The sequence below is a fragment of the Sciurus vulgaris genome (assembly GCF_902686455.1).
Source record: "Sciurus vulgaris genome assembly, chromosome: 9".
Taxonomy (NCBI): Eukaryota; Metazoa; Chordata; class Mammalia; order Rodentia; family Sciuridae; genus Sciurus; species Sciurus vulgaris.
In genome coordinates, this window is record NC_136469.1 from 72,649,763 (window position 1) to 72,673,686 (window position 23,924).

Here is a 23,924-nt window from a genome sequence, read left to right on the forward strand (position 1 = left end):
TTTACTGTTTTTTGTTGTCATCATTTTTTGTTAGATTATTCATTTGATGTCTTTCTATTCTTTTAATATGTGAGCCTAATACAATGAATGCTCCTCTTAGCACTGCCTTCATAGAGTCCCGGTGTTTTTGATATATTGTATCATATTTTTATTTAATCCATGATTTCTTCTACTATCTGTTCATTCATTGTTCGATAGTGAATTATTTAGTTTGCAGGCATTAGAATACTTTCTATTATTTACCCTATCCTGGATTTCTAATTTCATTCCATTATGAGCTGATAAAATGCAGGGTATTATCTCTATTTTTTAATATTTGCTTAGAGTTGCCTTGTGTCCTAAAATATGGTCTATTTTAGAAACTGATCTGTGTGCAACTGAGAAGAGACAGTATTTGGTCACTAATAGATGAAATATTCTTTATATGTCTGTTAAATCCAATTTATTAATGGTGTTCTTTAGTTTTGAAGCTACTTTTTTGTTTGTATGATTTGTCTAGTGCTGAGGGAGGCGTGTGAAAATCACCTAGTATTATTGTGTTGTGGCCTGCGTGATTCTTGATATTGAGAAGGGTTTGTTTGATGTACATGGATGCTTCATTGTTTGGGGCATTGATATTTATGACTATTACTTCTTGTTGTATGACTCCCTTAGGCAGTATGCAACGGCCTTCTTTGTCTCTTCTATTAACCTTGGCTTGAAGTCCGCTTTATCAGATATGAGTATAGAAACCCCTGCTTGTTTACAAGATCCATGTGAGTGATAGTTTTTTCCCCATCCTTTCACCTTCAGTCTGGGATGTCTTTGTCTATAAGGTGAGACTCTTAGAGACAGCATATTCTTGGGTCTTGGGTTGGTTTTTTTCTTATTTTTTTTTGTTTGAAAAAATAACCCTGGGATCCACCACCATTCACCACTTATTTTTGTTTGCTTAGTAATTGGATTATATTTACATTGACTTTGCCTTTTTTTTTTTTTTTTTAATCTGATTTTGTCTTTCCCTAGGAAGCACTTTCTTTACTTTCTTATTTAGCTCCAAGCAGGCACTGCCCTGAGTCTCTTGCTTGGATTTCCAAGGAAAAAGTAGAAGGCAGTTGTTGGCTTCTTAGAATCATATAATCTAATTGACTCAAATAATTTATTTTTTAGCCCTTTATGATATGTATTTATTTATTTTAATTTTTTGAGCTTTTGTTTATTTTTTCATTAACTTTTTTTGACTTTTTTTTTTAAATTCATACATGTATATAGGGTAATAATGTCTGTCTCAATCTACTGTCCTTCCCATCTCCATCTGCCTGACCCCTCCCCTCATTCCCCTCTGTAAAATCCAAAGTTCCTTTATTCTTCCCTAACCACCCCCGACTATGAATCAGCATCTGCTTACCAGAGAAAACATTCAACCTTTGGTTATTTGGGATTGGCTTATTTTACTTAGCATAATCTTCTCCAATTTCAACCACTTACCTGCAAATGCCATAATTTCATTCTTCTTTAAGACTGAGTAATATTCCATTGTATATATGTACCACATTTTCTTTATCCATTCATCTGTTGAAGGGCATCTAGGTTGGTTCCATTGTTTTGCTACGGTGAATCAGGCTGCTATGAACATTGATGTGGCTGCATCACTGTAGTATGCAAATTTTAAGTCCTTTGGGTATAAACCAAGGAGTGGGATAGCTGGGTCAAACGGTGGTTCCATTCCAAGTTTTCTTAGGAAATTCCATACTGCTTTCCAAAGTGGTTGCACCAATCTGCAGTCCCACCAACAATGTATGAGTGTACCTTTTCCCCCACATCCTTGACAACACTTATTATTGCTTGTATTCTTGATAATTGCCATTCTGACTAGAGTGAGATAAAATCTTAGAGCAATTTTGATTTGCATTCCTCTAATTGCAAGAGATGATGAAAATTTTTTCATAAATTTGTTGATCGAATATATATCTTCTGTGAAGTGTCTGCTCAGTTCCTTAGTCCATCTATTGTTTGGGTTATTTGGGTTTTTTAGGTTAAGTTTTTTGAGTTCTTTATATATTCTGGAGATTAGTGCTCCATCTGATTTGTGTGTGGTAAAGATTTTCTCCCATTCTGTAGACTGTCTCTTCACGTTATTATTTCTTTTGCTCAGGAGAAGCTTTTTAGTTTGAATCCATACCATTTGTTGATTCTTAAGTTTACTTCTTGTGCTTTAGGATTCTTGTTAAGGAAGTCAGGTCCTAAGCCAACATGACGAAAATTTGGGCCTACTTTTTTTCTATTAGGCACAGGGTCTCTGTTTTAATGCCTAAGTATTTGATCCACTTTGAGTTGATTTTTGTGCAGGGCAAGAGATAGAGGTTTAATTTTATTTGTTTGCATATGGATTTCCAGTTTTCCCAGCACCATTTGTTGAATAGGCTATCTTTTCTCCAATGTGTATTTTTGGCACCTTTGTCTACTATGAGAAACCATATTTATGTAGGTCTGTCTCTGTTTCTTCTATTTTGTAACATTGGTCTACATGTCTATTTTAGTGCCAATATCATGCTGTTTTGTTACTATTGCTTTGTAGTATATTTTAAAGTCTGGTAGTGTGATGCCTCCTGCTTCACTCTTCTTGCTAAAGATTGTCATGGCTATTTTGGGCCTCTTATTTTTACAAATGAATTTCATGATTGTTTTTTCTATTTCTATGATAAATGTCATTGGGATTTTAATAGGAATTGCATTCAATCTATATAACACCTTTGGTAGTATGGCCATTTTGACAAAACTAATTCTACCTATCCAAGAGCATGGGAGGTCTTTTCATCTCTGAAGGTCTTCTTCAATTTCTTTTTTTTAGGTTTTGTAGATTTCATTGTAGAGGTCTTTCACCTCCTTGGTTAGATTTATTTCAAGTATTTTTTTTTTTGAGCGATTGCAAATGGGATAGTGATCTTTATTTCTCCTTCAGTGGACTCATTACTAATGTATAGGAATGCTTTTGATTTATAGGTATTGATTTTATATGCTGCTACTTTACTGAATTCATGTATGAGTTCTAGAAGTTTTCTGGTGGAATTTTTCAGATATTCTAAATATAGAATCTTGTTGTTGCCAAATACTGATAGTTTGAGTTCTTCTTTTCCTGTTAGTATCCCTTTAATTTATTTTGTCTGTCTGCTTTGGCTAGACGATGTTAAATAAATGTGGTGAAAGAGGGCATCCGAACTTCAACTTTACTACAAAGCAATAGTAACAAAGACGGCATGGTATTGGTACCAAAATAGACAGGTAGATCAATGGTACAGAATAGAGGACACGGACACAAACCCAAATAAATACAACTTTCTCATTCTAGACAAAGGGGCCAAAAATATGCAATGGAGAAAAGATAGCCTCTTCAACAAATGGTGCTGGGAAAATTAGAAATCCACATTCAACAGAATGAAACTAAACCCATATCTCTCTCCCTGCAAAAAACTCAACTCAAAATGGATTAAGGACCTCAGAATCAGACCAGAGACCCTGCAGATTATAGAAGAAAAAGTAGGTCCAGATCTTCAACATGTCGGCCTAGGACCAGACTTCCTCAACAGGACTCCCATAGCACAAGAAATAAAAGCAAGAATCAATAACTGGGATAGATTCAAACTAAAAAGCTTTCTCTCAGCAAAGGAAACTATCAGCAATGCGAAGAAAGAGCCTACAGAGTGGGAGAATATCTTTGCCAATCATACTTCAGATAGAGCACTAATCTCCAGAATCTATAAAGAACTCAAAAAACTCTACACCAAGAATACAAATAATCCAATCGACAAATGGGCTAAGGAAATGAACAGACATTTCACAGAAGAAGATGTACAAACAATCAACAAACATATGAAAAAATGTTCAACATCTCTAGTAATAAGAGAAATGCAAATCAAAACCACCCTAAGATTCCATCTCACCCCAATTAGAATGGCGATTATCAAAAATACAAGCAACAACAGGTTTTGGCGAGGATGTGGGGAGAAAGGTACACTCATACATTGCTGGTGGGGCTGCAAATTAGTGCAGCCACTCTGGAAAGCAGTGTGGAGATTCCTTAGAAAACTTGGAATGGACCCTCCATTTGACCCAGCTATCCCTTGGCCTATACCCAAAGGATCTAAAATCAGCATACTACAGAGATACAGCCACATCAATGTTCATAGCTGCTCAATTCACAATAGCCAGATTGTGGAACCAACCTAGATGTCCTTCAATTGATGAGTGGATAAAGAAAGTGTGGTATATATATATATATATATATATATATATATATATATATATATATATATATACACACAATGAAATATTACTCTGCCATAAAGAATGATAAAATTATGGCATTTGCAGGCAAATGGATGAAATTGGAGACTATTATGCTAAGTGAGATAAGCCAGTCTCAAAAAACTAAAGGACGAATGATCTCGCTGATAAGTGGAAGATGACACATAAGGGGGGGGTGGGAGGGGTTAGTGTTAGGATTAGGGTTAGGGTTAAGGAGTGGGGCAAGAATGGAGGAAGAAAGGACTGTACAGAGGGAAAAGAAGGGTGGGAGGGATGGGGGGAAGGGAAAAAATAATAGAATGAATCAAACAACATTACCATATGTAAATTTATGATTATACAAATGATATGCCTTTAACCCATGTACAAACAGACAAACAACATGTATCCCATTTGTTTACAATAAAAATAAAAATAAAAAAAAAGAGGACATCCCTGCCTTGTTCCAGTTTTTAGAGGGAATGATTTCAGTTTTTCTCCATTTAGATCAATGTTGACTATGGGCTTAGCACAGATAGCTCTAGTGTTCTGAACATGAAGAGGCATTTTGTCAAATGCTTTCTCTGCATCTATTGAGATAATCATATGATTCTTGTCTTTAAGTCTATCAATATGATGAATTATGTTTACTGATTTCTGTATTGTGAAGGTTCTCCATGTCCAGCATGGACGAAGGAAAAGATTTCTGTCGGAGGACAGTGCTGACTATTGATTAATAGTAATTAAGAAACCTATCTAATCAAATAAGCACAAGAGCCAATAATATTTTCATATGGAAAGGGGTGTGACAGATCAGGCCATGCCAAGATCTGGCCTCCAACAAGATGGAGTGGCCCACCTTCACCTTTATTTATAGTCCCACAGGTGAAGGGGCCTGAACCAGGAGGGGATTCTTCTGGGAGGAACAGGATGGGGTGGAGTTAGGGAAGTCATTTGCTTAGAGAATTAGCATTTCCTCAGAAGGTGAGCCACCTCTATATAGGGCCACCTACCCACAGCTATCTGAAACAGTCTCTCATGACTGCCAGTTCCTGGGAGTCAGATCTCTGTATCCCATGGCTCAGCCAAGCCTGATACTGCTAAACATGGATGAATTCCCACAGCGAACGTTGAGCCTACCTTGTGTTCCAGGGGTGAACCTAGTGCACCATCTTTTTAATATATTTTTTATGTGATTTGCCAGAATTTTACTGAGAGTTTTTGCATCTGTGTTCATAAGGGATATTGATCTGAAGTTTTCTTTCCTTGGTGTATCTTCAGTTTTGGTATAAGGGTGATACAAGCCTCATAGAATGAGTTTGGAAGGGTTCCCTCCTTTTCTAATTCATGGAATAATTTGAGTGTTGATTTTAATTGTTCTTTGAAGGTCTTGTAGAATCCGTCTGGTCCTGGGCTTTTCTTGGTCAAAAGAAAAGATGGCATCTTCTATTTCTTTGCTCGAAATTGATCTGTTTAAATTATGTATGTCCTCCTGCATCAGTTCAGGTAGATCATATGTCTCTAGATGTCTTCAATATTTTCTATTTTATTTGAGTATAATTTTCAAAATAGTTTATAATTATATTCTGTATTTCAATAGTATCTGTCATGATATTTCCTTTTTCATCATGAATTTTAGTAATTGGAGTTTTCTCCCTTTTTCTCTTTGTTAATATGACTAAGGGCTTATCAATTTTATTATTTTTGTTTTGTCAATTTTTTCAGTTTCTTTTTTTCAATTTCATTGATTTCAGCTCTGATTTTAATTATTTAATTATTATTTAAGAACTGTTCTTCAAATTTGTAAATGCTAGACTATTAGCTCAGGAGCAGGAAAATACTTTTTGGTAAAGGTCCAAAAGGTACATATTTTGAACTTTGAGTATGGTGTTTGTCTTGAGTAGTCAACCCTGCCACTTCTTTATAAAAATAGCTACAGCTAAATATGCATCCTAATGAAAAAGGCAGCATTTAAATAAAACTTTATTCCTGGACTTTGAATTTTGAATTTCATAGATGTTCCATATTGTAAGAAATATCATTCTTGAGTTTTTCCTTTCAATTATCCAAAAAAAAAAAAAATGGAACAACCATTCTTAGTTTATGATTTAAGAAAAAATAGGAGGCTAGCCCTAGTTGGTCTGTGAGCCATAGGTTACTGACCCTTGGCATAGGGTTCTTGTTCTTGTATTATTTTTATTTTTGTAAGTTTTTCAAAATTGAGTTGTTAAAAATGTTTTATGGCTTCCTGCTGATAATCCTGTTCTTATTGCCTTATTGTCCTTTGTTACTTTATTAGACTAATTATTTATTGACATGATTCAGATTTAACATCTAACCAGATAACATACTGGGAAGATCTAGGAATGAATGGATTATTTCAATAAGAAGTTTAGTTTTCATTTAATGTGCCAAGTTTTCTGATCAAATCAACTTGGACATTATCATTAATCACTCAGAGGTTTGTTGTTTCTATTTGCATATTAAACATTCAACTATGGATTTTTTGTGTGTATACCATGTAGAATAAGGGTAGGACCTTATAGACCTTGTGTGTGTGTGTGTGTGTATGTGTGTGTGCAAGCTACAAACATCCCTCAGAACACACCTTGAGAAATGTTTAAATACAACTGGACAAAGGCAGAATTAGATGGTTGGATAATTTCTTTTTTTATCTGTTTTGAACAGAGAGCAGAGGACAGGTGCACAAAACTCACAGATAGTGTTATTTGCTCTGTTGTAAAATGTTCAGTTTGCTCTGTGGTTTTCTTTTTCTTCATGAAGAAGAAACAACACATGTGAACTTTGTAAAACCATGACATGATCCCAGTATTCATTCTTTTGTCAATATATTTGAAAATTGACTGGAAATAACTGGCAAACATCTAACAATAATATTCAGTCTTAGTCTAAGATGTCAAGTTTGAATGGAAAAGAAACAAAGAATGCAGAGCACCTATTCTGAAGTTTGAATACCTTAACTATTATACTGTGAGAAATCATAGACTCTTGCATACATGTGCATACTGCATGTCAGTAGAACCATCTGCACTGATTTTGAAAGTTTGATATGTTGAAATGAAGTAGAGCATATTCTGAAGGTATTAGAAATGGCAGGGTGATGGATCCCATGCCCCCTAAATTTCCATCAATAGCAAAGGGATTGCGTGGACATCTCACAGGTGAAATAATAATATTTCCAGGGTCTGGTCTTTACAAACTAGTCTTTACAGATCATGATTCTGTTTTTGCATTTTGTCTGACTTCTTGCCATATGTGTGCTTTCAAATCAGTTCTGGCTTAAAAGTGGGTTAATGTTGAGATATTTTTAACTTCGAAATTTCCAAGGCATATAATAGGATATTTTGTTTTCTTTATATTACGATTTTCTCTATTATTATATTTAACCCAAGAATAATTATAAGAAGAGTTGCTCCCATAGACTATATCACAATGTAACCCTTAACCTTTTGCCAATGAGTTCTTAAGCCACATTTTAGTCTACGTACAAGTGTGAAGTTGGTCCATTCTCTCTGGGAGCCATTCACACAGACTGAGTAGGTGAAGATGGGCTAGAAGGGCAAAGAACTGGTGACTCAGCTGTGCCCTACTGAAGTGGGTGAAGAACAGCAGTGAGAGGGGAGATGGTAATGGAAGCTTTGAATGTCCTTAGCTGACTGTTTTGGTGACAGTTGACAATGCATTTCCAGTGCAAGTTGGGACTCCCCACAGGTTGCATAGATACTTGTGACTACTTCCTCATCATTTGAAATTCCATTGTTAGAATCTGTGTGTGTGTGTGTGTGTGTGTGTGTGTGTGTGTGTGTGTGTTATTAAGTTTTTATTTATCTGTTCATTTTGAAGTGGGGGATCAACCTTTTGGTGTGGCACATGCTAGGCCAACATTCTGTTGGTGAGCTACATCCCCAGCCCTATAATTTCCATGTGTTTCTAATGATCAGAGTAAAGCATCCTGTTTTCACTTGAACCTCTTGAAGCATAAAGCTGCATGTTCCCTGGCATGACAGTTGAGAGCTCGGTTCCAGTCAAAACTCTGATTTTTGTTTGAAATGATGACCCCCATGCTTGCATCGCTCTGCTGCACACTGGGCCTGAAGGCCCTCAGTTTGTCTAGTTCTCTGCTCTCTTTGCTCTCTTGTCCTGTTGGTGCCCAAAACAACAGAATGCTTACGTTTTCAATTTGACTTAGAAAACAGTGGGACTCTGGCCAAGTCATTTAAAGTGTATCTTAGTGGAGAGATATGATTGCATAGCAATAAATTTTATGATAAAATTTTTATGTGCAATTAAAACTATTTCCTTTGTTTCTGATTTTTTCTTTTTGAAAAGATAATTGCCACATTCATTCTGGGACTGGTTATAGGTGCCACTTTCCTTTGGCTAAAAAATGATTGTACTGAAATTCAAAATCGGTAAGTAAAATTGGATCTTGATTTTGAGAAAATTCTGTCACTTTGTTTAAGCTCAGGGGCATCTATTAAGAATTTGAATTTATTATATCAAAATAGATTCTACTGTCATGTATAACTAAAAAGAGCAAATAATAATTAAAAAATAATTTGAATATATGACAATACAAAGTAATCTTTGCTATTTTATTATGGAGTAGAATTAGTTAATGTATTGAAAACTGAATAGAAGAGTTGATTTTTTTCACACATGTATGTGTGTGTGTAGTGGTAAGTTACACACATCACATACAGCTTACAACCATTTTTAAGTATACACATTGGTGATATCAATATCTACATTGTCCACTGTCACCACTATCCAACTACAGAGCATTTCTTCATCTTCCCTGGTGGAATCCTCAACCCACCTAAGAATAACTACCCACACCCACCTCTGCCACCTCTGCAACCATCTGCAACTTTCTGTCTCTGAATTTGGCCATTCTAGGAACCTCAAGAATGTGAAGTCATGTAGTAGTCATCTTTTCATGACTGCCTTATTTTCCTTAGCATAAAGTCCTCAAGGTTCTAAATTGTAGCAGGTATTATAAATTCTTTTCATTTTTAAGACTGAGAAATATTCCATCATTTGTGTATATTACATTTTATTTATTCATGCATGCATTGCTGAAAATCTGGGTTGCATACCTGTCTTGGCTATTTATGTGATGTTGCTATGGGTGTTCATACACCTGTTTGAATTCTGTTTTTAACAGGGCTTTGGAGCAGATACCCAGAAGTAGAATTTCTGCAACATGGGGGTAATTCTGTTAATTTTTTGAGGAACTGCCACACTCTTTTCTACTTCATTTTATATTCTTAGAAGCAGCACACAGAATTTCAATTTCTTTACATTCTCACCAAAACTGATTATTTTTTCTCTTTTGAAATAACAGAGTTCCACTGGATCTTTGGAGAAATGTCTGTTTTAAGTCCTTGTCAATTTTAAAATAGGATTCGATTTGGTTTTGGTGTGTTTTGTTGTTGTTGCTGCTGAGCTGGAGTCCTATATACTCATGAGTTGTTAAATCCCATTTAGATACATGATTTATACATATTTTATCCCATTCTGTGGGTTTCTTTTCTCTCTGTTGATAGTACCTTTTATGTATAGATCTTTTTAATTTTGATATAGTCCAGTTGACCTGTTTGCTCTGGAGGTTTGTGAACCAATTTTCTTGATACTTTTTATTTGCATGACTTGAGAGTATAGGACACGTGGATGGCAATGAGTTGTGTAGATGTTCAGAGACGGGGTTTGCTGAGGGTGAGGACGAACAATGCCTACCTTTCCTAGCGTGCTTACTCAGGCGTCAGAGACCGGACTCTGGAGGCACAGGTCTAATTTTATTTAGGGTTGTACAGGACATTTATAGGCACATCATCCAATCAGATTAACACGCTCATTAAAGCATAACAGAGTCAGCCTATAGGTGAACTATATGTTGAGGTAGTGTAAACAAACCAAACATGCCTAAGCAAATCTGCCCAGCAATAGGCCTGAGACAGAGGACTGGGGGGATGGCAAGCTCCTGCACACGGCATGAGGCAAGGCAGCAGCAAGGGCGGGCGAGCTCACATCACAGCTTGCTGAGATGCTTGACAGAATGAGGCCTCCCCTCAGCTCTTAGCTCAGCTTCAGCAACTGCAAAGATCTTCATTCCATGGCGAGTCTTTACCATTACCTCAGTTTCTCTGTCCAGACTGTTTGGTTTACTTAGACCATGGTGTCAGTGACTACTGTCAGATAAGCTTGAGGAATGTTCCCTACAGAGTTGTTCTAGACTCATACGGATTGCTCTTATGTCAGTATTATGATCAGTCATAATGTGCCGTAAAAATGATCATTCCAGTATGTTTTAAACAGCTGCATTGTGTTCTGAACCTAGATTTTCAACATCAGAGACCTCTGGGTTCTCATCATATGAGAACCACTCCACTGGGTTCCATGATTGACAACTATGTCTAATGTTACCTCCCAAAGGCCAGAAGAGTGGATGGTTCCATCCCCATTTTATTGTGGAAAACAATTGAGGAATTTTATGTTGAATCTATTTTCATGAATGGAAAAGTTGATTCCAAAATCTTGGTCCTTGTCCAGATGCCAATACGAATAATGAAAACAAGGTTTTGCAAAACAGAAAAAAATAAATTTTATTGATTTGTTAGTATGTGAGGAAAAGGTCAGACAAACATTTCCAGAGCTATTGTCCTTTCTATAAGGGGCAACAAGGGCTATTTAAAGGGGCATTCTGGGACCAGACTCCAAGTGTGCCTTTTAAAATATGTAAATAATATCCACATAATATCTTGAAGTAGCCATTGGTCAGACCTGTTGGTACCAGTTCTCAGGTCTGTACATCTTAATGATACCAATTTCTGTATTCTTGTTAATGAGCTGAAGGACATGATAACCCAGCCTGGGACAGGAAGAATGTGAGTTTTACTTCCCCAAGATAAGGAGGTGAAGAATGAAAAGAGGGAGCAAAGAAAGAAAAGCACATCAGTTTTAAAATAAGCCTCTTGTGTTTGAGCAACAAGGTTCATAATCAATGCCTGAAGTGGATCAGCATTACAGGCTGATTGTTTTTGAATGAAAGAATAAACATTCATTAATATTCTGGTAAAGCGAAAACACAATCGAATTGTGATTTCCTATGAAGAGATAGTTATTACAGTTGTTTTCTGGAATCAAGTCACCATTCTAGCTTCCAAAGGCAGAGATCTCTAGATTTTTTTTGCAACTCTGCTAGTACTTGATTTATGCCCTGTGTAGATGCCATTTCTTAACCAAGCTTAGCATAATCACAGGTTCTTAAAGTCATGTATCATGTATATTGTATAGCAGAAAGCATTTGGAAAAAATATTGTGAAATCTTTCATTAACTGCAATTTTAAAGAAGTGAAATGCTAACCATTAAAGGTTTTAGTAGAAAAATACAGAGAAATAAAGAGGAACTTCAGCAGTTTTTTCTGAGGTTTACAGAGAAATTGGACACTAACTTCATTTTAATTTATATTTTTTACTTATATTTGCTACCACTTTTTATAAGTTTGGGCTATGGAAAAGTGGCCAGTGTGTGTGGCTTATCAAATCCATCTTGATATGATTAGTGATTGGTTCTTCTGCTTAGGAAAAAAAGCTTCATCTCTGGAACCAGGCTGTAATAGCTTTCTTTGGGGCTGAATATCAGTGCCTCATTATTCGAAACTGCTGGATAGGTCACCGGTTTAACTCTTCTTTGGGATGAAGCACTGTCTTTGCCCTCTCTCTAACCTATGTAGCTGAGGGTTTGAATCCTGTATAGAGTGTGAACTTATTTGAATGACCTTACTAGTCTGTGGTTACGGCTTAACAAATTAGGGAAAAAAAGGTATATTAGGGTAGAGGGGAGTGAAAGGAGGGGAATGGGTATGGGGGTATAGGAAGGATAGTAGAATGAAACAAACATTATTATCTCATGTACATACATGACTGCATGACCCATGTGATCCTACAACATGTAAACCAGAAAAGTGAGAAATTACACTTCATTTATGTATGATCTAGTATAATGCATAAATGCATTCTACTTTCATGTACAACTAATTAGAACAAATTTTAAAAATTAATAATGAAAAAATTTGGATTCAGTAATCCAGTATTTATACTTTAGGCTTTTTTTTTTTTTTTTTTTTTTTGGTACTGGGAATTGAACTCAGGGGAACTCGACCACTGAGCCACATTCCCAGCCCTATTTTATATTTTATTTAGAGACAGAGTCTCACTGAGTTGCTCAGTGCCTTGCTTTCACTGAGGCTGGCTTTGAACTCATGATCCTCCTGCCTCAGCCTCCCCAGCTGCTAGGTTTACAGGTGTGCACCACTGCGCCAGCTCTACTTCAGGTATTTACACAAATATTTAAAGTCAGTTTGTTGAAGAGGGATCTGCACTCCCACATTCATTGCAGCACTATGCACAGCAGTCAATTCAGGAATAAATCCAGGTGTCCAACAGCTGACAATGGATAAGGAAAATGTGTGTAGGTCTATAGGAATGCTGTTCAGCCTCAGGAAAAGAAATTTTGCCATTTGTGACAACGATGGATGGAATTGGAGAACCCCGTGCTGAGTAAAATAATCTAGACCGAGAAAGACAAAAGCCACATGTTCTCACTTACACGTAAACTCTGACACTATTGGACTCTTAAATCAGAGAGTAGAATGGGGGTTGCAGAGGCTAACCTGTGGGAGAAAGCCATGATGAAGGTCAAGGGTACAAATTTCAGTAAGGCAGGAAGGATAGGTTTTTCTTTTCCTCTTTCTTTTTTTGAGATACACTACACAAGGTAGTGAATACAGAAAATAATTATGTACAACTCAAAATTGCTGAGCATAAATTTCAAATGTTCTCACCATACAAATGACGAACACTTGAAGCGATGGATGCCACCCTAATTATTCTCGTTGTATTGTTCTTTCCCGATGTGTTATTGAAGTATAACATTACTTTGTGCCCCACAAATATACTAGTACGACTTATTAACTTATGAATAAAAATAAATCAGATCTATACTTAGGTTACCACCTTGAAAAGCATTGGATGCATTAAATATTTTTAATATGGAAAAACCAGTTTAGTGTAAAGTAAATCATCTTATGTATTAGAAGGAATTACACTGTCCTTAGAATCATGAGCATTACTATATTGTTAAATGTGAGACGACAAATTGAATTGAATTTTTGCTTTGTCCCATGTTTCTGAAACTGTCTTTTAACTTGATGTTATGTTTATTCCAATAGCAAAATTTAAGTAGCTGGTTGTTTCTTGAACCCGGCTCTTTCCCATTTTCGCGTGAACTTTCATATTAAAAACAGCCTGCACTCTTAGTTCTTCATTCTTTAGGTCTAAAAAAAAATTGTCTATGGACTCTTTTTTTTTAAGTATTTGGGTTGACATTCATAAAAATGTTCTCTTCTTTTTATGTCATTTAAGTGATGCCGGCATCACCTCTCTTTCTGGTTTTGCCTGTCAGTTCAGTTGTTTGGTTAGGGAGGGAAGCCCCTCCCTATTTCAGGGATGTTGGCATGCTTCCATGAAATCCTTATTTCTGTTGAAGTATGAATTAACTGAGCCCTTTTCTTTCTGAACCTAAGTTATTCTACCAAGAAATAAGCATTAGTATTCTTCATTCATGTGATCAAATTTTTTTTACTATAAAGAAGCATCAGATTGATTTCTGTCTTGAGTCCTTTGGAAATCCTGTAGGAAAGTGTCCCACCTGGAGGATAACTGCAAGGCTACAGATGGTCCTGTCCTGGGTGGGTGTAGTAAGGAGCCCGGTGCAGGTTTCCTCCACTGTCTCATTTCCTTCCACATGTCTTACTTTCTTATTACTTCACTTTAAAACCATGCTGGGTAATGAGATATTTTAACTCTTTGGAGCTTTATTTAGGTTAATATTTCACTTTTCATATGTTAGGAATGATACTCAGCATTTTTGTGAGTTAAATTGAAGGTGAGAGAATATTTTTGCTAGCTCAGGCTGTCATGGTAAAATACCATGTCCTTGGTGGCTTAACCAACAGAAATGTATTATCTCTCAATTCTGGAGTCTGGACGTCTGGGGTCAGCTATCCCTTCCAGCAGGTCAGGCTCCCGTGAGGGTCCCTCCCTGGCTCTGAGATGGGGCTTCACTCTGTGTCTCTCATGGCAGAGAGCCGCTGGTGTTTCTTCCTCTCAACCAATTCACTAATCTCAACATGGGGGCTCCATTCCCATGACCTTGTCTAAACCCTGTTACCCCCCTAAGGACCTACCTCCAGGTACAATCACATTGGGGGTTATTCCTTCAACATATGAATCTTAGGGAATACAAGTCTGTGCAGAGCACCCCAAGACAGGTATTTCAATATGCTTTATAGTGTGGAGTCACAGGGGCAGCACTGAAGAGACACAGAGTTGGGGGACCACTTGAGGGGGTCATGGTTTCCTGTCCATTTAAACCTAAAGAGCTCTACTTGTCTTTTAAAAATGTATTTGATGTCACATCGTTTCTGGAAGGAGTTCTATGGGAAGAAGCCACCCTAAGAGTACTGTGTTGACGGGTGCTTTTGTTCTCATTCTGTCCTGGCAGAGCCGGGGTGCTCTTCTTCCTGATGGGCTACCAGTGTTTCAGTAGTGTGTCAGCCGTGCGATCCAGAAGCTGCTCTTTATGTGAGTTGGTCTCTGTTTTGGTAAGGGGTATTGCTGGCAGCAGGGAAATGGATAAATCCAGAATTGGACCAAAAATGCAATTCTGGGGATCACTGGTAATTTTCTTTTCCCTTGTGGTCTTTATGTTTTTCAATTGACATATTTAAATTGTACATGTTTACCATGTACAACACAAAGTATGTATAAGGATTACCAATACTAATTGAGAAAAGGAAGTCTTGATTGGGATGGAAAATCAAGAATGTGTAGGGCCTGATAAAAAGAAAAAATAAATTTCAAGGTTAGGGTGTTGTCCACAAATGCCAATTAGGCAGAGAAAGTAAGGAATAAAGGGGTCAAGAAGCATCTTTTGTTTTAGGAAAAATAGGTCATAGTGACCATCTTAAGGAAATTGTCAAGGGCTCTGGTAGAGATTAGGTGGTGGCTTAAGCAGCAAATTGGAGATAGGCTACAAAGTTGACAAAGTATGTGGCCAAGCATAGCCCCAAGTGGATCAGAGTGGAGACAGCCAGAGGCAGCTTTACAGGAAAGAGCAGGATGGTTTTGTCCCTTGTATTTTTCAAAGATGGAGGAGATTTGCCCTTGCCAACATGCGCAGGACAGGAATCATCAGAGAGGGAAAGAATGAAGATACTGTGTAAGAGTTTGGAATTTGGGGAGAAAAGTGTCAAAAAGAGGAGAGATGAGGATTTGATTGCTGATAGTGCTGCACATTAAAGGCATGGTCGTTGAAGGAAGAAGTCTTTCTTTTTTTAACATGAGAGTAGAGGTAAACAAACTTAGTGATCTGAAACTGCTTGGGAGCCTTACAAAAATAACAATGTCAACTTCTTCACACTCAGAAGTGGGAAGAAAGCTAGCTTCCATTCCCACTGAGATTAGCCCCTGAAGTGCTTCTCTTCAGACAGAGCCAGTCTTCAGGCAGAGTCTCTGAGGAGAGTGAGGAGATGCAGACTCTATGTCCCTTGACGGGTGACGTGGGTGGCCGCAGGAGGGATGCTGTCATGAGAGAGAGTCACAGCAAGAGACCCTGCTGCACCTGAGATCGGGAAGGTTATGGGGGTCAGCCTGGAGCCTGTGGGCAGCTTCAAGGTTAGACCCCTGCAGCAGGGGTCTGCATAGCAGCATCTCATCTGGACTGTGCCTTCTTGGACTCATCTGGGATTGTGATTTGTGTTTTTGTTTTGTAGACATGAGCATATCAGTGGATACTACAGAGTGTCATCTTATTTCTTTGGGAATATATTATCTGATTTACTATCCAGGAGATTCCTGCCAAGTTTTATGTTTACTTATATACTATACTTCATGGTGGGTAAGTAACAAGACAAAGAGAATATGTCTTTAGTCTTGGGTATGTGGAGAAGTTAACTTCTCTTTGAAATCATGTTTTTTGTTCCCAAAACTATAAAACAAGCTATAAAGGAGGAAGCATGTATCTATTATATAGTCTCTAAATTAGCTGGTTAACATGGACGCTTTTTTCTACACTTTTTCCCAACTGAACTTTAAAATGTATTTACAAAACTATATTTTTCTGAGGGCTGCCATGTGTCATACTCAAACATAGAAAGCATTTGTAGAAATATTTGAGACTGTGCTAGAGGAGCTGGGATATTTATTGCCTATCTGTATTTTTTCTCTTTATTTCTCTACATATATCTCTACGTAGAGATAGTATGTATATGGGCAGGTAATATCTCTAATATATGTAGAGAAATGTAGAGAGAGATAAAAAAACAATGTACACATATCTTTTCTCCCTATCCCCTTCTCTAATGAGAGGTAGATGGTGAACTTTGGGATTTATTGATTTAATAAAATTAATTTTTTGATGAAGTAGACAGATTTATTTGCATATTATGCTCTGGCTTCACCCCAGGATCATTGAATTTGCATTTCTAAATGTTTCACTGATACACGCACACACACACACACACACACACACACACACACACACACACATGCACAATTTTCTTTGACAACACACTATGGAATCAGAACCACCAATTGAGCTTGAACACTTAATTTTACAAATAAGAGAAGTGCTATAACAATTTGGCATGGAATCTAGAGCCCTAGACTCCTAATTGGTATTCCTGCAGATGTTCCAGTATCTTCAGGCCATGTGATACAGAGCATTAGCTCATGATAATTACAAAGTAATTTAAGCAGTTTGATGGCCCTATTTTCAATCACAGAGCCATGTGGTGATTATATTAGGGGGACTTAGATTATGGAGATGCCTACCCTTCCATCACATGAAGGGAAACAATGAAATTAGTGACGCAGGATAGCTGCACGTGGGTGACATTTTTAGTTGCTCTTTTCATAGTTTCTCAGGATATTGTGGTGTAATCACTATAAATTGTCCCAGATATACAGTGAGCTACCCAGCTGGACTGATCCCTTCTTTTCTGTAAGGTTCGAAGCCAACAGCGGAGGCTTTCTTCATCATGGTCTTTATCCTCATGATGGTGGCTTTTGCATCCATTTCCATGGCACTGGCCATAGAAGCAGATCATGCAACAAGACGGGTCATGGACATCTATTTTATATGTATGCTGGTAGGTGTGAATTGGGCTTCTCAGGGAAAGAATGTTTCCCCTCACTTCTCTGGTACCTGCCTGTCATGAAAAATCCAATTTAAGGAATTTGATGCTTTCAGGGAGCCATAGACTGAAATGTTACAGAACATACCACTTTCCTCCTTTCTCTTCTCTAGTCTTTTTTGCTTGCATTCTCCTGTAGTTACTTATCCCAGGTACTATGTCCTTACCAATGGCCTTTTAAAAGAGACTTCTTGGTGATTATGAAACCTTGCTATTTTTGAACTTCAAAAACCACAATAATTATTAGCTGATTCCCTCACAAAAAACACAGGCTCTCTGCCTACCTTTCATGCTAGTGTTAGGGAACTGCCAGCTGTTTAACCAGCAGAGACGATTTGGTAGGATTCACTACTCCCCAAGGTGAAAGTGAAGCTCCATGAGAAGTGTAACAGGGGGTCTAGCTTGCATGCCTCTTATACCAGGTGTCTAGTGTGGGCATCTCTTGCTATTTGAAAATGTTTTAAAAATTAGTGGAAAATTCTGAAGTCCAGAGTATTAGGTCACCTGTTGTCTAAGTTACTAAGAATCCCTTATATCCATATATTTTCATTTCATCTTTAAATAATGATTACTAAGTCTTAATCTTTCATGCTGCTAAAATTTGCGCTCACGTAGATGAATCAACAGATAAACAGAACCTATTACCACTTCCTCCCACATATGACATCAGCTGAACAGGGATGCTTAGTCAATTGGTGCACCCTCCTTTCTACTATAGTAGGAAAAGATGTCCTTCAATGAAACATACACAGCACATACACTTTAAAACTTTTTTTTATTAGAATGTCATATTTATCCATAATTTCAGAGTATATTTTGTCATAATGATACAAGCATGGCTTACACATACTCTTGCCAATGTTTAGTTTTATTTCTGAATTTGTCAAAATGTATACCATCAGGAAAGTGATGTCTTGTTTATAAAAGTTTTTTTTTTATAAAAGTTCTTCTAATAAATAAAGATGTTTTGTTTGATTTGATACATTGATTGTTATCAAAAGTTTCCAAGTAGAATTATAAAAGCCTGTTGTAAAATTGCATTTCACTCAAAGATGTAGTGTTCTACACCAAGCACTTGTTGCATCAAGCCTGATATATGCAGGAATACCACAGCACTATCGTTGTTGTGCATACCCCAGTGCACCTCACCCCAGTTGGGAGAAGTGTTGTGTGGTCCCCTTAGCTGTCTCTCATTCCTCTCCAACACTCCTTCCTCAATCTGTATCACAATGCTCTGTTTTCGTAGCTTTAAATGAAGGGATTATCCAAGTTTTCTGCTGTACTACACCACATTATGCTGTTTATAATTTCTAGGCTTTGGGAAACCTGAAGTCCGCAATTCTGAAGCTTAAAGTATCTTTTATCACGGATGCAAAATGAAACCCCCCTTGTAAATAATATATCTTATTATTGTATGGAAGTAGAAAGGGGTATGTGATGCTCAGGAACATTTTTGTGTATGTTTCTAGATTTTCAGGATTATTAGGGACAACACAGGTAATGTTATATTTAGAATAGTCAGTAGTCAGCTCTTTGTGTGTATGAGTTCTGCATTGGAAGATTCAGCCAACCACAGATTAAAAAAAAAAAAAAAAACAGGGAAAACAATTAAGTATGTACTGAATATGTACATTTTCTTTTTAACTTATTATTTCCTAACCTATATAGTTCATATGGTTATTGTATATAGTATAAACTACACATATAGCATTTATATTATACTAGGTATCATAAGAAATATGGAGATGATTTAAAATATAAAGGATGTATATATTTAAAGTATAAAAGACTTACTTAGGATTACATGCAAATACTATGCTCTTTTTAAATCATGGGATTTGAGATCTGCAGATTTGGGTATCTGTTTGTGGGGGTCCAAGAGTTGGTCTCCATTGGATATCAAAAGACAAGTGTACTTCTTAATCTTCCATGGTGTAAAGTACAGAGAAAGTTGAGAATATAATATTAACAATTAAGGCACTTCCAAATAAGTGAAATATATAATATAGATTATGGTCTATTTTCCTTAACTTAAAACCATGAACAGACTTAGCCACACAGAGGTTTATGCATGAAAAGGAAGGTTAATATTTAGAGCAAGTGCAAAGAATTTCAAGAGCTGTTCCTACCAGAAATGTTTAGAAAGTTGTAGGGTTTTCAAAGATGGACTTCTCTCGAATTCCTCATGAAATTCCTGGACCCATTCTAATTCATGATTTTTGCTTTTTGCAGATTGTTTCAGTTCTCACATTATTTTTGGGAACCATGGCTTCTCGGCTTTTGTGGCTTCAGTACTTCAGCATTGCTTATTATGGCTTTACGGTAATCTGTCCTTGACTGTCATTGTGAGTGGGTCCCCAAGGTGGGGACAATTAAAATATAGGCTACCCATCTGTTTCCCCTGCCATGACCTATTAACACCTCCTGTCCATAATTTTTTCCTTTCAGGAGCAATGGAAGAGAACTTCCTATTAGCCTTCTTTAGCACAAGATCAGGGAGTTATCTTGGTTTTCCTCAGTCACACTGTTTTTTGAGGATGAGGTCAGGCAGGGAGAATACATCTCATAGTAAAGTGGAAAGAACGACAGATAAAAGCATTGTGTTTCCAGTCAATAAGGAAATACATGAAAGGATGGGAGACTAGGATACTTAGCTCATGTTGGAAATTATAAGAGAAGCAGAGGCTAAATAACAAGTAACCGAGATTCAGTGTAGCTGATTTTGATGAAAGCAAGAAATGATCATTACCGTAAGTCAACAGTATTCTTTGAGCAATACTATATCATTTTAGTTATAAACTTATAGGGTTATACATTTTCAGAGAGAAGAAGGAAGGGTCTATGGGGTTATCCAGCAAGAGTTCTTTCTTCTTGGAAGCAACATCCCAATCTTAGAGCTCTTGATTTCCAGGGTCAATAATATAGTTACTTTGCTGTGATACACCATGAAAATGCAACTTGATATGTCTTTGAAATTAACAATAAAGATTAAACTTGAAGACTTAATTGTGATAATTCTTTGGAAACTTTTTGAAATTTAAAACCACCTTGCCTTGCTCTTTGTGTCATATAGGCTTTGCAGCATAATGAATTTTTGGAACGAAACTTCTGTACAGCACTCAGTACAACACTCAGCCTTAAATGTCCCAACTATGTAATGTAAGTTTGTGTCCAATGTCATAAAGGGTTTCCTTATTACTGTGATGAGATATAGAGAGTTCCCTGGACTTAAAGCTGGCAAAGTCCTCTCAGGGTCAACAAACCTTTCCAAGCCTACATTTTCTCATTCATAAAGTGAGTCATTGTGCACTAATGCATGTGAACATGCACTTGTATTCTACTACAGTCAAAATTGTTTTTAATGTGGAGAAATGTTCATTTGGGTCCTTTCAAAAGACTATTTAATGTATGAGTTTTGGAGTTATTTTGAGTTTTCAGTTTTCAGAGCTTTGGTGTTTGAAACAGCCTGCTTTGATAGTTTAACAAAGCTATGGTCTCTGTATGTATGGATTCCATGCTGTCAGCCCAGACCATGGACCATAGTAGGAACTAACAGATAACAGTAGCACAAAGGGAGTAACATAAAGGATCTTGTCCTTCCCTCTACTCACATAGTGTTGTGTGTGGGTATGTGTGTGTGTGTGTGTGTGTGTGTGTAAACTGACTTGGACACTTGGAATTCTCCCTCTCAGTGGTTATGTTCTTTAGTGAATAAACACACATTTCAGCAAGTTGAGAAAGAAATCTTAGATTTCTTAAATTAGAAGGCCTTGTTTCACATTTTAATATTTTATTTTTCTATTATTGCTGCTAATCATTTGATATTGATACAAAAATTATTGAAAAAAAAAAAAGAATGCTGGCAGGCATCCTAAATCCATTTTTGATGTTCAAATACTGCAGAAATAATTCTTAGTAATAAGTTCCTATTTTGAATTACTGATAGGCAAAATCTCTGAAAGAGAGATTTTCTGTACTGGGCCCACTATCCTTGGTTTGATCTGGGTGTGGTGTCTTTGTAACACAGAGTCACCACCAGGCTGCTAGGCAGGATGCAGTGGTTGGAAATGTGAGACCAGATTAGGGGAGCCACCACAGACTTCCTGCTTACATAGGGTTCATCCTCACAGGAGGAAGGAAGGAGCTCGTCTTTCAATAGAAAGAGGCCCTGGGTATTTTAGAAACTGCAAATACCAAGATGCACAAGAACGGTAGCAGGCCATAACTGTGGCTGCACCACATGTTTTATTATCAGGTGTTTTTCTACCTGTGGCAGGAATGCTCCATCCTGCTCTGCTCCAGCTGGTACTTCAGGTCTGAATTTGTTTCCTGGGCCTGCAGGTAACATCCTGTAGCTGAGCATTTGCAATGCTCATCACAGTGTTGGAGTGACAGTTGACACATTTCTCTGGCTGAAAGCCCTTGCTCTCTGGTTCTGGTTATAGAATTCTTAGCCTGTGTTTCTGGGATGGCTGTCTTAAGGGTGAGCAGAACAGCAAACAACTCTGATCGTCTTAGGAAGGGGCATAGGTATCACAAGTTAGGCTACAGTTTTCCCCATCAGGAGTGAGTGAAGGCTCCTTGAGAAACGTTTCTGCCCTTTAAAGAGGGCAGCATTATAGACTTGGAAACAAGTGAATTTATGCAAGCTACAAGTTTGCTTCACAGTGTGACTGTAAACTTGGCCAACTTCTTTAAGCCTACTTCCCTTCCTCTTTTAAATATGTATGACATCTATAGCCCTTTGAATTATTTTAGGGATTAAGTAAAATATCAGAATCAATTCCTTAGCATAGTATCAGGTAAAATTTTTAAGCATTTAATGATTCAGAGTTGTTATATACAAAGGGATATTTATTAAAGATTTTGTAAGCCTATAGATGTCTTAACAAACAGCAACTGTATTGACTAAAATTTCGTAGATGCTAAGAATGAAGTTATCTTTCTGTGCTTAATTTCAGATGTTCTGGTGAAGAATTCTTGACAATACAGGACATTGATCTCTCACCTTGGGGTTTTTGGAAGAATCATATGGCTTTGGCCATTCTGATGATTATCTTTCTCACCATTGCCTACCTAAGAATGTTACTTCTTAAAAAATATTCTTAAATTCTGCTTTAATTATCTATGATTATTTTCACATTAAAAAAGAACCTTGATTTAAGTATCTAATGAAAATGTTTTGTTGTCTTCTGTTCAGTTCCATTACACTACAGGTAAGCAACGATTATTTTCAATAAAAAAATTACAAAACAAACTGAATTATACATCAAATAATCTAAATCAAAACTTGATATTACATATTACATATTAATTAACCTCATCAAATAGTCAGAATTAGGAAGAAGTGCTAATTTTTATGTAAAAAGGAGAATTTCACTATAGAAACTCTTGAAAAGTTGCTAATATCTGTGGTATCAGATTTCTCATGTTCAAAATGAGTAGACAGATTAGTAGCCCTACAGTTTTAATAGTATATGTAACTTTGATCTGCCATTCTTCAATAAATAATAAATATGCTAATGTTATTCAATAAATAATAAATGTGCTAATGTTCTACTGGAAGTAAGAAACCTAAAATACTTTGAGAAAATTGTGATATTTCTACAGTTAAAAAAAATGCCAATAGAAAATCATGTCTTTGATAAGCTAATTAAGGTTAGTGGAACTTACTGATAGTTCTTTAGAGGAATTGTAATATCTCAAGAGTCTTGACTGAGAGCTTTGTGCTGTAGGTGGAGTTGAGGGCCCAGGGTCTGGGAATGAGACTCTTGTGCCATCTCTGAAAATTTACTTCAGTTCCCCAGATGTCTCAGTAGTATATAATCTGGTTGTATAACAATCTCCTGAGGATCTTTGCTTAGTCACAATTGTCTGGCTCTCCTGTTCCACCACTGCAGTATCTATAGAGCCACCTTCAAGAAGAAATGTGCCAGGGCTGGATTTTGTCATTTCCAAGGACCTTTCAGCTCTGGAAATTTTAGGCTTATGGTATAATAGCTGTTATATCTTTCCCAGTACAGAATGCCCCATCATTTGTCTCATTTATTTCCATATACTCTCTTCATTCTAACTTTACCTCTTACAGGGAAGTATCTACCAGTACTAAAAGTACTATCTACCAGTACTTTTAAAACTTCTCTTTTGGTAATGTAACAAAAAGCACAGTTCAGTGAATTATCATAAATTGAAGACACGTGTGTAGCCAGCAGTCCAGGTCAAGAAGCAGACCATGACCAGTACAAGGAGCCCACATACCCCTCTCCCATCACTGCTTCCTCCTCTCTCCATGGGTGAAATGATCCATGTGTATTCCGCTCAATTGCTGTTTATCAGAACATCACTGCAGCTCAGGTTTGTGGGGTTTTTGTTGTTGGTGGT

General features: G+C 37.0%; 1 protein-coding gene across 1 annotated transcript; it reads left to right on the forward strand.

The window, feature by feature from the left end:
- Positions 1–6,831: 6,831 nt before the first annotated feature.
- Positions 6,832–22,707, forward strand: LOC306669377 (broad substrate specificity ATP-binding cassette transporter ABCG2-like). Its single transcript, XM_079153349.1, has 6 exons — positions 6,832–8,696; positions 16,122–16,246; positions 17,356–17,498; positions 19,776–19,865; positions 20,617–20,702; positions 22,505–22,707. The coding sequence occupies exons 2-6, from the start codon at positions 16,216–16,218 to the stop codon at positions 22,650–22,652; spliced, it is 498 nt and encodes a 165-aa protein (XP_079009475.1). The 5' UTR covers positions 6,832–8,696; positions 16,122–16,215; the 3' UTR covers positions 22,653–22,707.
- Positions 22,708–23,924: the final 1,217 nt, after the last annotated feature.

Coding starts and splice junctions, on each gene's coding strand:
- LOC306669377 (XM_079153349.1), top strand. CDS start 16,216: ATGTTTACTTATATACTATACTTCATGGTGG. Junction 16,247..17,355: donor TATACTATACTTCATGGTGG/GTAAGTAACAAG, acceptor CTTTTCTGTAAG/GTTCGAAGCCAACAGCGGAG. Junction 17,499..19,775: donor TCTATTTTATATGTATGCTG/GTAGGTGTGAAT, acceptor TGCTTTTTGCAG/ATTGTTTCAGTTCTCACATT.